Raw genomic sequence first — 15,933 nt, 5'->3', positions numbered from 1 at the left:
TACTCTCAGTAGCAATACAACATGTTTTTGCATGGAGGACAACATTTATTTACAGTTCCAGATGAACTCTAAATGGTGACATACGCGTGGCCTAAGGACAAGGAATATGGTATGGGACAAGACCTGTCTGAGAGATGGAGGCTATTTCCTAGTTTGGCTGAAAATGTTCTTCTCAGACTCCCTGCATAGAAGTTCCTGAGAAAAAGAGATGACTGGCATGTCAACAGGTAGATCTTATGGACACAGATCTTGAGGTCTTGGGTTAAACCGTGTGGTTAGCCTTCCATTGTGTTTATATCCCTTCATCTGAAGGGTATATTGCAGAACTGTTGTGATGATCAAGTTTTGTTTTCCATAGCAAAGGACTACACAAGCAGATGACCACATGCTTGCACACAGGCTTTCATGAGCACATTCCGCTTACACAAAGTTTCAGTAACCATTACACAAGAAAATACAGACAGAGTGAGAAGGGCAGTAGATTCTGCTATTATCCAAAGGCTATGAATCAGACGGCCCAAAATCCGCCAATAAGAAGTTGCCTTCTTAACTATACTCATAAAATCACACAGAAAAAAAAACAATCCTGTAAAGAAATGAGGTAGTGCTGTTGACTGAGAAAAACATGGAGCATGAATCAGTGTGATGTGTCTTTACAAGTACACTCAGAGTTGAAATGATAGAAAATGTACATGGATTCTTAGTGTTCCTTTTGTATTGTTTTCCTTCATAATTTTTTTTCTGCATTTTTGTCATGTTTTTCTACATGTATTTGATACAGCAGTTGTGTATGTACAAATGCACCTTGAATTTGAGACTCCTGAGACACTACGCTCCAGTCAGGGAATGTGTGTTTTTATTTATTTGTATTGTATTCGAGTTTGTTTGCCCGTGTAAGTATGCGAAAGTGTGAGTTAAAGGGGTCCTATTATGCTCTTTTACAAAGTCTTGATTTTGTTTTGGGGGTGCACTAGAACAGGCTCTCATACTAGGTTGTTTGAATTTTTTTTCACATATTTTACATTATTACAACCCCTCTCTCCCCAGTCTGGCACGAACGGCTCAAATAGTTCCTGTATCAAATGAAGGCCCGCTTTCTGAAATACGAAATGTGCTGTGATTGGTTAGCTGGGCCAGTGTGTGTTGTGATTGGCTCCACTCGGCGCCTGGTCGGGAAATGTCCATAGCCGCCTGCAAGTTTCAGTTTAAATATTGCACCAAAATCAATATTAAATAAAAGCGTGATTTAAACCCGGATTATTGTAACCACTCTAAGTTCGTCTGGCTTGGGAAAGCTAGCGTGTCTCCGACATAGTGATAACACTTGTTGCCTTCTCTAGTGCAGCTCAACCAGGCCTCGTCCCATTCGTCGATATTTGTGATATCACAAATCCCGGAAAATATGCATTGTAGACCAAACGAGTCATTCGTTGTAGTTTTTGAAAAGTGATTTCTGTTAAATAAAATATCTCCTTTTGAATTGGACTTTGAGCTTTGTAACTTTGCAGATCTTTTTTATGCTCAAACAGCAACATTACAGACTAACTAAAGTTGAAAAAGTGAAAAAGTATAATAGGACCCCTTTAAAGAGACAGTTCCGTCATTTACTCGCCCTCAAGTTCTTCCACACCTGTATGATTTTCTTTCTTCTGCAGAAAACAAATATTTTTGTCCATGCACAGGTTTGAAGCAACGTGCGGGACAGTAAATGACAAAATTTTCATTTATGGGTGAACAACCCCTTTAAAAACCGGAATAGATGGAACTGAAATATCGTGCTAATTTTCTGCAACAACCGTTTTAAGCACAGATCTGTGTGTGTGTTTGTGTGTTTATGTGTGGCGACCCTGAGACAGCAGGAGGTGGTACTTTGTGGCAGGGTTATTTTCTCTGACAAGATGTCCACCCGTTGGCACTGATCTCAGACCGATCCATGAAGTTCGTCTCGTGAATGAGTTCCGTTTCCTTCTGTAGGGCTGATTTCAGGATCCTTCAACTTCACCTCTAAGTAAGAACACTCTTGACTTCACGTGTGCATGTAAACATATAAACTACTTCAGCACATTCCATACATGCACACAAAGAGGGGTTAAAGTGTGACACTGATATGCCCTAAAATGCATATCCATGGATACTAGTGCTAAAAAAATATTCTATATGTACATACATATAAAATAATGGAACCAAAAGGTTGCAATAAAACAGCCGAGAGAAGAGGCGTGTGTGGCTACGAGAAATGATCAACTTCTCCAGCAGGAAGGTGCCACTCGTTGGTCTCCTCTGTTGTCTTTCTCTGTCCCGGAACTTTGGGAACACCGTTTGTTAAGCTTTTCTTCCTTCCAGCTTAGGGGTACACGTAGTTATGCTCCCCTGAGGTAGAGTAGACAAGGCCAGAGCTGGCGAAGGATGAGGGGGAAGCGGAGAGACCTGGTGAGGGCAGAACCTTTCCTGTGGGGCAAAGTCTGTGGGCCCCGTTTTCCAGGGTCTCTGCCTTTGAACGAAGGGGTTTGGACAAGTGGAAGCCATTGGCAAGCCCCACTCCTTGGTTTTTGGCACCGCCCATTATCGGCTGGCTGTGACCACTCTCAAATGGTCCATTGTGATTGGACAGTACTTCTGAGATGTGAGTGCTGGGAGTCTGAGATGGAGATTGAGTCTCGTGGTTGTCCTCGCTGTGGGCATAAGGTGGATGCGGGTTTGTTGGAGTTGCCTTCTCTCCAGGAGAAGGGTGCTTGGAAGTTGGAGACTCGAGAGAGAGCTCCATGTCACTTTGTGGACCCTGGTCAACCGTCGTGTTTGACAGCTGTGAATGTACGATGACTTCAGCCTCCACCTGGTTCTTGCTGAGGGAATACAGCCTCTCCACATGCCCGCTCTGAAAATACAGCACAACACAAGAAAACACAACACATCAAATGGGGTTTTATTTATAATATGTTATAGCTCTTTTTTATGTTGGAATAGGTTATATAAAATAGTTAACAGACTTCTCATTAAGAACTTTATATTTTCAAAGGTGACATATCTTTGAAAATCTGACTTTTCCATGTTTTAAGTGCTATAATCAGCATGTTTTTCCATGTTTTAGTAAGCCTTTTTATGCAAGCGTCTGAGAAAACGAGCGCGTCTGATTTCGCTCCCTTGGTGATGTGGCAAAGGGATCTCATTATAATATTACCACCCCTTAATCTGTAAGTTTCCACCCATGGCGCCGTCATTTTTATTTCGCAAGCCAAAATGGTGTACCAGTTCTAATGCCATGGCGAAAGTTTGAGCAAAACATGCTAACTGTTCTGTCTTTGGCTGCATATACAAGCACAGACCACTGTTTAGAGTCCCAGCCTCAGAGGAGACAACAGAGCAGTGGATTTATTGATTTATTTACTGTATATTGCTGCTGCCACACAGATCTAAAATAAACAAGCGATTTATTTCCCAGCTGTTTACCTTCACAGACATAACTGACTGTTTTAGTATCTTGTGTGTTTTTTAATGTAAACTTGTGTGTGAAAGAACTTAGTTTAGTACTCACATGCTGTGACAGCTGCTTTCTATACGTGTGCTTCGGATGTGTGCTCTCAGAAAACGTATATCAGACATTTGAACTCTTCAATATGGTTTAAAACGCATGATTTCAGAGCGATAAACATGATAATTAGAACCAAAACACATGTTTTTAGCAGGTCCGAGCTGTAATGGTGTAGCTCTATTCTGGAAAAGGGGGCGGGGAGAGACAGTTTGCATTTAAAGAGACAGGCACGAAAACAGTGTGTTTCTGCTTCCACTCAAAATAGGCATTTTCAAAATGATATAATAAATGATCTGTGGGGTATTTTGAGCTGAAACTTCACAGACACATTCTGGGGACACCAGAGACTTATATTACATATTGTAAAAAGGGGCATAATATGTCTCCTTTAACAATACATGTAGGGAAATTTTGAATCAGTTATAGTTTTTTTATCAAATAAATGACATGATATGCAAATTCATTTGATCAAAGTAATCACAGTGAATTACATATATCAAAATTTGCTGAAAAAAAGCTCTCAAATTTTAAGGATACTGTGTATTATTATATTTTACACTATACCATTCAGAAGTTTTTTGGTGGCACCATTATGTTTTTGATTATGCTCACCAAGCCTTCATTTATTTAATTACAAAAACAGTTAAAAAATAAATTATTTTGTGAAATATTATTACATTTGCATCTCAAAAAATTAGAATATCGTGAAAAAGTTAATTTTTATTTTTTTTGCAACTTACAGTGGCGTGAAAAGGGTTTTGCCCCCTTCCTGTTTTTACATTTTTGGCATATTTGTGACACTTAAAAGATTCAGATCATCAAAAAAAACTTTAAAGGGATAGTTCACCCAAAAATGAAAATGTTATGTTTATCTGCTTACCCCCAGAGCATCCAAGATGTACAGTAGGTGACTTTGTTTCTTCAGTAGAACACATTTGATGATTTTTAAGTCAAACCGTTGCAGTCTATCAGTCTTATAATGGATGGCAATGGTAACAAAATATATGAGAGTAAAAAAAACATGCACAGACAAATCCAAATTAAACCCTGCGGCTCGTGACAACACATTGATGTCCTAAGACACGAAACGACCGGTTTGTGCCAGAAACCGAACAGTATTTATATAATTTTTTACCTCTAATTCACCACTATGTCTAACTGTCTTTGTGCCCGCGCACGGCTTCCGGTGCGTGAGGTGTGTACGTGCTCTGGCATAGTTTACGCAAGCGCCGGAAGTGATCTCTCACGTGTATACGTCATTCATTGTTTACACAGTGCACAGTTATTGTAGGTATGACGGCTAATCAAATGGTACTTACTTGCGCTTATCTGGATTGTTCAAACCGACTTAAAACTAAAAGATTACGTTCTCTCGCTCCAACTCATTCGAGAGTTATGACTTTCCACGTATTCCCAACTTCTGAGCCTGCTCGCCTGAAGTTATGGTTGATTGCTCTTCGGCTGGATATCAACACACTGTGACGAGTCGGCTGCCTCCCCCTAATTATCAGCATCACCCCGTCCCTTAATCACCGCCCTTTGCCAGGCTCCCGACATGAGTGGGTGCGTGTGAGAGGAGGGGCGCTGAAATAGCCAGGGCTGGTGGCGTGCGATGGGGCACACCTGAACCAAATGGAGCCTCATCACCGCCGCTGCTTAAATGCCGAGCGCGCCTCTCCTCGGGAGACCGGTCTCTTCCCTGTGCATGCACGCTGGTGTCCTCGTGGGTCCAGGAGGGGTGCGTAGAGGGACTCCCGTGCCGCCAGAGTCGTGAGCTGCCAGACCCGCAGTCCGGACGAAAACCACACCCATTACACGACCATCGGGCAAGGATGCTGGGCCGTCTAGTCCCTTCAAGCGCCGTGGGCAGAGAGAAGGACGAAGCCGCTGATAGAAGCCGCTGCCGGACTCCACCCCTTACCTGGACCCTTCCTTCCTGACCACTGCCCTTCCCTTCACGAATAACACAGCACGACGAGGACACCAGATCCCCTGTTTATTTTGGACACTTGATTCCCTTTTTTCTGGACACTTTGTTTATTTTCTGTTAATAAAAGCCTCTCCGAGGCCTGACGCCACACCCACTGTGTCTGTCGTTTGCTCCTCCCGCGAAAACACCATTAATGTAAACTACACCAGAGCGCGTACACACCTCACGCACCGGAAGCCGTGCACGCGCACAAAGACAGTTGGACATAGTGGTGTATTAGAGGTAAAAAATTATATAAATACTGTTCGGTTTCTGGCACAAACAGATAGTTTCGTGTCTTAGGACATCAATGTGTCGTCACGAGCCGCAGGGTTTAATTTGGATTTGTCTGTGCATGTTTTTTTTACTCTCATAGATTTTGTTACCATTGCCATCCATTATACGACTGATAAGACTGCAACGGTTTGACTTAAAAATCATCAAATGTGTTCTACTGAAGAAACAAAGTCACCTACATCTTGGATGCCCTGGGGTAAGCAGATAAACATTAAATTTTCGGGTGAAATCGGGTGGATTTTTGGGTGAACTATTCCTTTAATATTACACAAAGATAACCAGAGTAAATACAAAATGCAGTTTTTAAATGATGATTTCATTTATTAAGGGAAAAAACTTTCTAAACCTACCCGGCCCTATGTGAAAAATTAATTGCCCCCTGTTAAATCGTGAAAGAACTGTGATTAACCACATTCTTTTAGAAAGCGGAGTTAAATTTCACTAGCCACACCCAGGCCTGATTACTGCCAGACCTGTTGAATCAAGAAATCACTTAAATAGAACCTGTCTGACAAAGTGAAGCATGCTTAAAGAGCAACACATCATGCCGCAATCTAAAGAAATTCAAGAACAGATGAGAAACAAAATAGTTGACATGTAGGGTTATAAAGCCATTTCTAAGGCTTTGGGACTCCAGCGAACCATGGTCAGAGCCATTATCCACAAATGGAGAAAACTTGGAACAGTGGTGAACCTTCCCAGAAGTGGAATATCCCATAGATTCCATTTGGGGTTCAGGTCAGGTATGTTGGCTGGCCAATCAAGCACAGAAATATCATGGTCAGCAAACCACTTGGAAGTGGTTTTGGTATAGTGGGCAGGTGCTAAAGTCTTGCTGGAAAAGGAAATCAGCATCTCCATAAAGCTTGTCAGCAGATGGAAGCATAAAGTGCTCCAAAATCTCCTGGTAGACGGCTACATTGACTTTGGACTTGAGAAAACACAATGGACCAACACCAGCAGACGTCACGGCATGCACCCCAAATCATCACTGACTTCGGAAACTTCACACTGGACTTCAAACAGCTTGGTTTCTGTGCCTCTCTAGTCTTCCTCCAGACTCCAGACCTTGATTTCCAAATGAAATGCAAAATTTACTTTCATCTGAAAAGAGGACTTTGGACCACTGAGCAACAGTCCAGTTCTTTTTCTCCTTAGCCCAGGTAAGATGCTTCTGACGTTGTTTCTGTTTCAGAAGTGGCTTGGTAGCCCTTTTCCTGAAGACGTCTGAGCATGGTGACTCTTGATACACTGACTCCAGCTTCAGTCCACTCCTTGTGAAGCTCTCCCAAGTGTTTGAATCGGCTTTGCTTGACAGCATTCTCAAGCTTGCGGTCATCCCTGCTGCTTGTGCACCTTTTCCTACCCAATTTCTTCCTTCCAGTCAACTTTGCATTTAATATGCTTTCATACAGCACTCTGTGAACAGCCAGGCCTTTCAGTAATGGCCTTCTGTGACTTACCCTCTTTGTGGAGGGTGTCAATGATTGTCTTCTGGACCATTGCCAAGTTTTTTCCCCCCCATTATTGTGGTTTCAAAGAACAAGAGATGCATGAAATTTATACTGTATGGATGGTCATTTAATGAAACCCAATGTAAATATTCTAATATTTTGACTTTCATGAGCTGTAAGCTCTAATCATCAAAATTAAAACAAAACTTTTGAAATGTTTTACTTTACATGTAATGAATCTAGAATATATGAAAGTTTCACTTTTTTTAAATATTACAAAAAAAAGAACTTTTTCATGATATTCAAATTTTTTTTAGATGCACCTGTATATGTATATTAGTCCAGTTGATATGTGAAAATAATGTTCACTTTTTCATAAAAGTATGAAACTTGGTAAACTTTTCAGAAATGGAGCCATCGCAAAAACACCTTGTGGTTGCCATGGCGACCATTTTACTTTTCGCCATAACCAAATTATGTATTTTGTGTCATAGCTCCTGAACCAAACATGATAACACAGATAAGGTGATACCACTACCACTATGTTTTGATGGTCAAGGATTACAATGATACCATATATACAAACATAAACTGTTCAGGTGAAGAGTTAATCGTGAAAATCAGCAATGTGAGAAGGAAATCACTGTATCTGAGCATCACAGTATCACAGCATTTACAAAAGTCCATATTATGGCTATTAATCTTTTCTTTCTTTGACAATTAACTAATATTTTATTCAATAATACATTAAAAGATTGTTTTCAAAAATACTATCATATATTTCAGAGATATAAGAAAAATCCTCTCAGGTAAGTGTATTTTTCCTTACCTCTCAGGCAGAGTTGTGCAGGTGGTAGTGTGTTTCCAATACATTCTTGTTCTCTCTCAACAACGCTTTAACATCACACGCAATCAGGTGAACAGTTAATGGTAAATTCAGTGACTTTATGAGAAGGATTACAATGAAATCTCAGAAGATGCAGAATGAAATTTCAAACGTATTTCATGTAAACTTAATTTACAATCACTCTCTGGGGCCAGAGTTGTCTATTATGTTGTCCACAAGGGGGAAGCCAGAGTTGTGCATGCGGGCGGGTACATGCAGGTGAATCGCTAATATTTGATGTAACAGGTGGAATAATATTTATGTGTAGGGTGTGGTGTGGGTGCGGGCCAGACGGAGACAAGCACGGGCAGGTTGTGGGTCCAATAATCAAGACTATTTCGACTTGGTCCAGTACACGCTGAGCAATGTAGCCGATCGCGCTGCCACTGATTGACAGCTGTAGTGATTAGATTAAAGGTAGCGCTCTTTGCTTGCTTTCTTTATTTAATCTATTCACAAGTTGAATAAAAGTTTTAATAAATGAGTTTTGTCTACCTAATGTAGGAGATTTAATGCAGGTGCGGTTCGGGTGCCAGTTTTTATGTCAAATGGGTCGGGTATGGGATTAAATTAGTGTTGCTGTCAGATAACGTGTCGGGTGTTCTGTTAATTACTGCGATTGTGGGAAGATCATTTCACCAGCCAGGAAAGGTGAATGAAAATGCCTCTCTGTGCTGTTACCACAAGGCAATGCTTACTTACTTACTTACTTACTCAGGCTTTTGGAGGGGATGTAGATTTGTAAGAGTGAGGAGGATGTAGGAGGGTGCTGAGCTTGTGGCTGTTCTGTACTATAGACCAGTGGTTCTCAAACTTTTTACAGCGGCGTACCCCTGGGGCATTTAACATTCTTCTGCGTACCCACTCTCTTCCACTTAAGACCACAGTCACACCTTTTCTATTAAAGGACAATATTTGCCCCCTTAAATTGATTTACAGATGCATTTCTTTACCTTTATAGAGGCAAATATTTTCTATTCTTATTAATTGTATGTCATGTTTTATATCATATTCTTAACATTCCATTAAGTGTATTATTAATATAATAAATAAAGCAATAAATGATGGCAAATTGAAGTGATACTTGTAGATTTAAAAATAAAACTGCCATAGATGGCGGCAAGTCGCGGTCTTAATGAGCCAGGCATCGTGTCATTCATTCAGTAACGAAGCAAAATGCTGTAGTTATGAATGGGTTATTTATCACTCTCCAAATCATTAAAAGCATCAGATTAATTCACTAATGAAACACCGCTGTTGCCTGGAGACACACACCAGATGATATTTCGTTGGAACTATTTCGTTGCAAAATAGAACAAACATGACAATATTCTGTTTAAAATGTAGGCTACATTTAAAATGTAAAATGTTCACTTAATATTACATTTTTTGTTGAACTGTTGTAAAAAATGAATGCCACATTTGCCATCATTTGGATATTCATGTAAATTTGCATTCTTGCTCGTATCTTAAACATGAAAACAATAACACGCACAGAGTCACAGAGTGTGTCTGTATCGAAGAGAGTTTAAATCGATCTCAGTCCGTGTCAATATTTGCTCTTCATGCTATTAAGTGAAGATCTACTTTAAAGATACATTGAACATCAGCGCGATTTGCTAAAGCAGCATATTCAGCGGACATCCTATCACATGCACGCTGCTTATGTGGATGTATCCGTTTTGACCACAAAAGATGAGGTAAGCTGGTTGGATATCATGTATTTGACAGTTTACGGCACTCCCATTTTCCTGATTTTACATTAAAAGTGGCATTTTGCTTGTCAGAAATGCATGTTCGGGTTTTAATGTTACTTTAAGTTGGGGTAGAATTAAATGAATGCCAAACCTCTAAAGTAGGCGGAGCCGGCCGTAGCCATCTTGGCAGCGCGTCACTCCCAGATAATTGAAAATGGGCAAAGAGGCGGGAACTGGTTGCTGAAACCACGCCCACCTAGCTTGACAGTGGTGACAGCAGAGGCAATCCACCTGTCACTCAAGTGGCCACACACTTAATTATGCAGAACTTTAAGGCTTAATATAATTTAAACGGATGAGTTATAAAAAAATTCACCCCCTCACAGTTGTCATAAAGGGCAAAATTAGCTATATAGACCAAAACCACTTTTTGTACCAGGCTGTAAACATATTTTTTTCTGCTGTAAAGTTGGGCATTTTAACATGGGCAGTCTATGGGACTGACTCCCTTTTGGAGCCAGCTTCTAGCGGCCAGTCGATGAATTGCAGTTTTAGTCACTTCCGTGTTGGTTTCACGAGAGAGACCGGATGGTTGCTGCTTGTTCTGTACGCAAATATCAATGTCTTGAACTTGATGCGAGCGGCAACCGGTAGCCAGTGCAGAGAGATAAAGAGCGGTGTGAAGTGGGCCCTTTTGGGCTCATGGAAGACCTGTCGTGCCACTGCATACTGAAACATTTGTCGAGGTTTGATTGAGCATGATGGAAGTCCAGCTAGAAGAGCATTTCAATAGTCCAGCCTAGAAATGACAAGGGCCTGTCAAGAAGTTGTGCAGCATGCTCTGTTTGGAAGGGCCTGATCCTCCTGGTGTTGTGCAATGCAAACCTGCATGATCGAGCGGTCTTTACAATATGGTCCTTGAAGGTCAGCTGGTCACCAAATAATAGTTTTTGATGAACCTAGCAGGATGATGAAATCATGCTGTAGAGTCAAATTGGCAGGGAAAACAAGAAGCTCAGTCTTTGCCAGGTTGAGCTGCAGGTGTTCCTTCATCCGTGCCGAGATGTTTGCCAGGCAGCCTGAGATCCATGCAGCTACTATTGGATTGTCTGATTGACATGAATGATAGAGCTGTGTGTCATCAGCATAGCAATGGTAGGAGAAACCATGTGCTTGTATAATGGGTCCCAGTGATGTAGGGTATATGGTGAAGAGGAGGGGTCCAAGAACTGATCCCAGAGGAAACCCTGTAGCCAGTTGATGTTCTTTGGATACCTCTCCTCCCCAGGAAACCCTGAAAGACCTACCTGTGAGATAAGATTCAAACCAGTGGAGTGCAGATTCGGTGATGGCAGACAGGATAATCTGATGATTCACAGTGTCAAAAGTGGCAGACAGATCGAGCAGAATAAGAACAGCATTCCTCAGGAACGTCTTGTAGATTGCAGGATCTCCAGCGGGAAGGTCCTAACAGTATTGTTTCTAGCCCTTTTGTCTTCAGGTATAAAATTACATCCCACAGACAGAACTTTGGGACAAGCTAGAATTCATACAAGGGTAAAATTGTTTGAAGGAATACATGCTAACTTCGCTACTGAAGAACTGCTACACTACCATCTTCAATAAATTATTCTCCCTACAAATATTTTGGTCAAGCCTACTTAATTTTTTACAGAAGATTTACTAGTACATTGGTGAGCCACCCAAAATACTGCTCAGCAAAAATACAGTAAATATGATGACACATGGGGCAACTTTTTAGGTTAGAAGTGGTATTATGCACTGGCCTGTCTAGACAGATATTGTCTTGACAAGAAGTTAAAGTGGATCATAAAGTGTCAGTTGCTGTATTTACATCCAGAGATGAGAAATGGGTGGGTGAGGGAAGAGAGGATGACACTACAGAGGCAAGATGGAAGGGTGAAAAAGAGCATAGGATTTGCCTAAAAGTAACTGGTAGAGGAATTGGTGGCACACAGGTAATAATATGTAGGTTAAATGTAATAAAGAAATGATCAGAGATGTCTAGAGGTTTTACCAAATGTTATCTGTGATACAATTGCATGTGTAAATTAAGTCAAGCTGGTTGCCTGATTTGTTAGTGCTTGTGGTGGTAAGCCATTTGAGATCGAATGACGCTAGGAGTGGAAGTGGAAGTCTGCAGTGTAAGGCTTCTCCAGATGGATTTCGAAGTCACCAAAGACTACACAGAGAATGAGGACTGCAGCCCATACAGCTCCTCTATAAAGGTGCCCAGTTGACCAGGAAGGTGATAAATCATTACAATATGGAATTTAACAGGATCTGTTACCATAATAGCATGAAACTCAAAAGACTTTTTATTGCATAGGGAAGAGTGGGTTGAGTATTTCCAATTATTAGAAATAAGAAGACCAGTACCCTTCCAACCTGACGGTGGGTGTGAGAGAAAGGGAAGAGAACAGCAGGGGTTGCGGAGTCTTCTGGACGAATCCAGGTCTCAGTCAAGCCCAAGATACTAAGAGTAGACTGAGAAGCAATGGCCAGAATGAAGTTTGTTGACAGTTGACTGACAATTCCAGAGACCCACAGAAAATGACAGAGATGCAGCAGAAGAGGTGCAGATAGGATGCAGCTTAGCAAGATTGCGTTGCCATCTGTGTGTGATGTTAGAGCATTGTTGAGAGAGAACAAGAATGTATTGGAAACATACTACCACCTACCCGACTCTGCCTGAGAGGTAAGGAAAAATACACTTACTTGAGATAATATTTTTTATATCTCTGAAATAAATGATTGTATTCTTGAAAACAATATTTTATTGGACTATTGAATAAAATATTAGTTAAGCTGGTGTTTAGTGGGCACTACACTATGTCCTTTTTTTGTTTTTTGAATATATTTTAAAATGTCATTTATTCCTGTGATGGCAAAGCTCAAAACAACGTTGAAAACGATTCAGAAAACAGCTACCTAATATACATTTCTTTTCTCAGGATTCTTTAATGAACAGAAAGTACAGCAGAAGAACAGCATCTTTAAACAGTCACTTTTAATCAGTTTTATGCATCCTTACTAAATATATGTATTGACTTGTTTTTTTGAATGGTAGTGTATATAATTGTTAGAATTTTAGAATTTTTTATTAACCAAAAATAAATAATAATATGAATATTAATAATAATTAATTATTATTATTAATTAAGTAATTTGTTGTGTTTTTCCAATTTCTTACACCTATGTCACCTATTTAAGACACCATGTCAAGTTGAATGTATTTCTTTTTTGTAGTTCAATAAAACATTTTTCTTCTTCAATAATTAATTTCACTAAATCAATGTGTTAAATTGACAGGTCTAAAATAAACACTGAATTATAGGGTGAAAATTGGACATTGTGAGTCTGGAAGGTGAATGATTACAAACTAAAATGTTATTGAATTTGTGCAGTACAGTTCAGCACTATTTCATCATAAGAAGTGAAAAAACTGATTAAAAAAAATGTCAACAGGGAAATAAAACCATGATACTATGAGGAGGAGAGACAGATAAAGGTGTAATTTTATGTATTAGCTTCCTGCTGCTCCACCATATCTGAGGAGCTTTCGGAAGGACAGTAATTGGTAAATGGTATGCAGACTTCAGCTTTTCATTTCAAATGTCACATACTAATTAGCTGTGTGTCTTCCCCACTGTCTGCTTAATGGTAATTACTTTGTCTGTACATTTCCCGTTTGTGTGAGGCACAATCTATCAGCCCCATCACACACATTCATAAACACACAAGCAGATGTGCAAGGATAATGCACATTTCGTAAGATAAAGATCCAAAAATCTGTTATGCGACTTCTGTATTTCTGTACTGCCTTAGTCACACACCATCATTTACAGGCGTTTCGACACTCCTTTGGCTCACCTTACTGTTGTCTGATGGTGGTCCTTCAAGAGCTCCATTGATGAGAGCAGAAGAATCTTCAGTTATAGTATCTCTGTATCTGGTGATCCTATTGGCCCAGTTCCGACTAACAGATCCATTCCAGGCTGGCTGTGTTTAGAGCAGAAAGAGTAAACTGAAAGACTGAAAATACTAAAAGATGAAAGCATTTTCATAGATCAACATCTTTTTTTCCAAGACCAACAAGGATGCATGGTTGGGCAAATGGTTCTATGGCACATCAAAATATTGTACTGTTGGTGCTGGCACAGTTAACTACAGTATACAGCAAAGCTCACCATGGATTCTGCAGGGGCATCATCAGCGCCTCCTATGTTAGCCATGAGACTCTGTTCCTCAGTGAGGTCTGTGAGGGGTTTGTTGGGGTCTTGTGCACTAGAGGGCATGAGGGTTTCCAGCTCATGGCAGTCACTGCAGTCAGGCACAGTAGTAGGCACTGGACGGGCACCCTTCCTGTACTGAGGACTCAGAGAACTCGAGTCAAGTCCACCAGACACATCTCTAAAAGTGACAGAGAGGGTGATCATTAAACATCACGTATTGTCTTTTTTATAATGCTAAATTGAATGCAAGTGCTGTTCACTTCTGTAAGGCCTCAGCACATGAATGCATGTCTCTGAGGCATGTCTCTGTGGTATTAATGTAATAAGGGGTAACATCAAAGACATCCAAAAATATATTTAAAAAAACCCCATAGAGAATCTATGGGGTATTGTCAGGAGGAAAATTAGAGGATTTATTAATTAATGAGCTGAGGCCACTGTCAAAGAAACCTGGGCTTCCACACCACCTCAGCAGTGCCACAAACTGATCACCTTCATGCCACGCCGAATTGAGGCAGTAATTAAACCAAAAGGAGCCCCTACCAAGTATTGAGTACATGTACAGTAAATGAACATACTTTCCAGAAGGCCAACAATTCACTAAAAATTTGTTTTTTTTATTGGTCTTATGAAGTATTCTAATTTGTTGAGATTGGTGGGTTTTTGTTAAATGTGAGCCAAAATCATCACAATTAAAAGAACCAAAGACTTAAACTACTTCAGTCTGTGTGCATTGAATTTATTTAATACACGAGTTTCACAATTTGAGTTGAATTACTGAAATAAATGAACTTTTCCACGACATTCTAATTTATTGAGATGCATACATACATATAATGAGAGCTCATGGAAGTTTTCAAGGTTTCCAACAATTTATATAACCTATTCAAACTGTTCAAATGCCCTTCCTCATTACTTTTTAAAGAGACATTTTCTATTAGGTACCATATCAGGCACCCTGACATACAGTACAAAGCACACAGTGTAACAGCTCTCAGTTCTCTTATTAAACCTATAAATATATATATGTGACCTTGGACCACAAAACCAGTCATAAGGGTCTGATTCTCGAAATTGAGATTTATACATAATTTGAAGGCTGATTAAACAAGCTTTCCATTGATGTGTGGTTTGTTAGGATAGGACAATATTTGGCCGAGATACAACTATTTGAAAATCTGGAATCTGAGGGTGCAAAAAAAATCAAAGTACTGAGAAAATCGCCTTTAAAGTTGTCCAAATGAAGTTCTTAGCAATGCATATTACTAATCAAAAATTCAGTTTTGATATATTTACGGTAGGAAATGTACAAAATATCTTCATGGAACATGATCTTTACCTAATATCCTAATGATTTTTGGCATAAAAGAAAAATCGATAATTTTGACCCATACAATGTTTTTATGGCTATTGCTACAAATATACCCAAGCGACTTAAGACTGGTTTTGTGGTCCAGGGTCACATATATAAAACTGTTATTTTAAATCGTTATAATATTTCACAATATACATTTTACTAGTTTACTGCATTTTTGATTAAATAAATGCAGACTTGTTAAGCAAAAAAGACTTCTTTTGCAAATGTAAAAAAAAATTAACTGCAGTGTGTACAGTGTATATACGGTAATTTATACATAGTTATTATAATGAATAAAAGAATTTTATTGTTTTGGTGATCTTGTTAAATCTAAATTTATGTGGTTAAATTATCAATGTATTCCAATCTGTGATATTAAAAGATTTGTAATATCACCAATCAAATAAATAATCAAATACATTTAGATTCTTATAAGTATATTTTACTTGATCAAATCACAGGAACAGTGTATGCTACTGTGAAATTGC

The 15,933-nt window shown here is 39.6% G+C and overlaps 1 protein-coding gene across 1 annotated transcript in view; it reads right to left on the bottom strand.

The window, feature by feature from the left end:
- Window positions 1–1,659: 1,659 nt before the first annotated feature.
- The window catches only part of LOC107554907 (immunoglobulin superfamily DCC subclass member 4-like), a 77,894-nt gene continuing 63,620 nt past the window's right edge, over window positions 1,660–15,933 (bottom strand). Inside the window, exons 17-19 of the mRNA XM_016237562.1 lie at window positions 14,044–14,266; window positions 13,727–13,855; window positions 1,660–2,875 (exon numbers count right to left, since the gene is read on the bottom strand). Coding sequence (XP_016093048.1) covers window positions 2,345–2,875; window positions 13,727–13,855; window positions 14,044–14,266 — 883 coding nt within the window. The 3' untranslated portion in view covers window positions 1,660–2,344. The remainder of the gene's footprint in view (window positions 2,876–13,726; window positions 13,856–14,043; window positions 14,267–15,933) is intronic.

Source organism: Sinocyclocheilus grahami, unplaced genomic scaffold (genome assembly GCF_001515645.1).
Source record: "Sinocyclocheilus grahami isolate Dianchi unplaced genomic scaffold, SAMN03320097.WGS_v1.1 scaffold518.1, whole genome shotgun sequence".
Taxonomy (NCBI): Eukaryota; Metazoa; Chordata; class Actinopteri; order Cypriniformes; family Cyprinidae; genus Sinocyclocheilus; species Sinocyclocheilus grahami.
The sequence above is the reverse complement of the archived record's forward strand: the minus strand, read 5'-3'. Positions and strand labels throughout refer to the sequence as shown.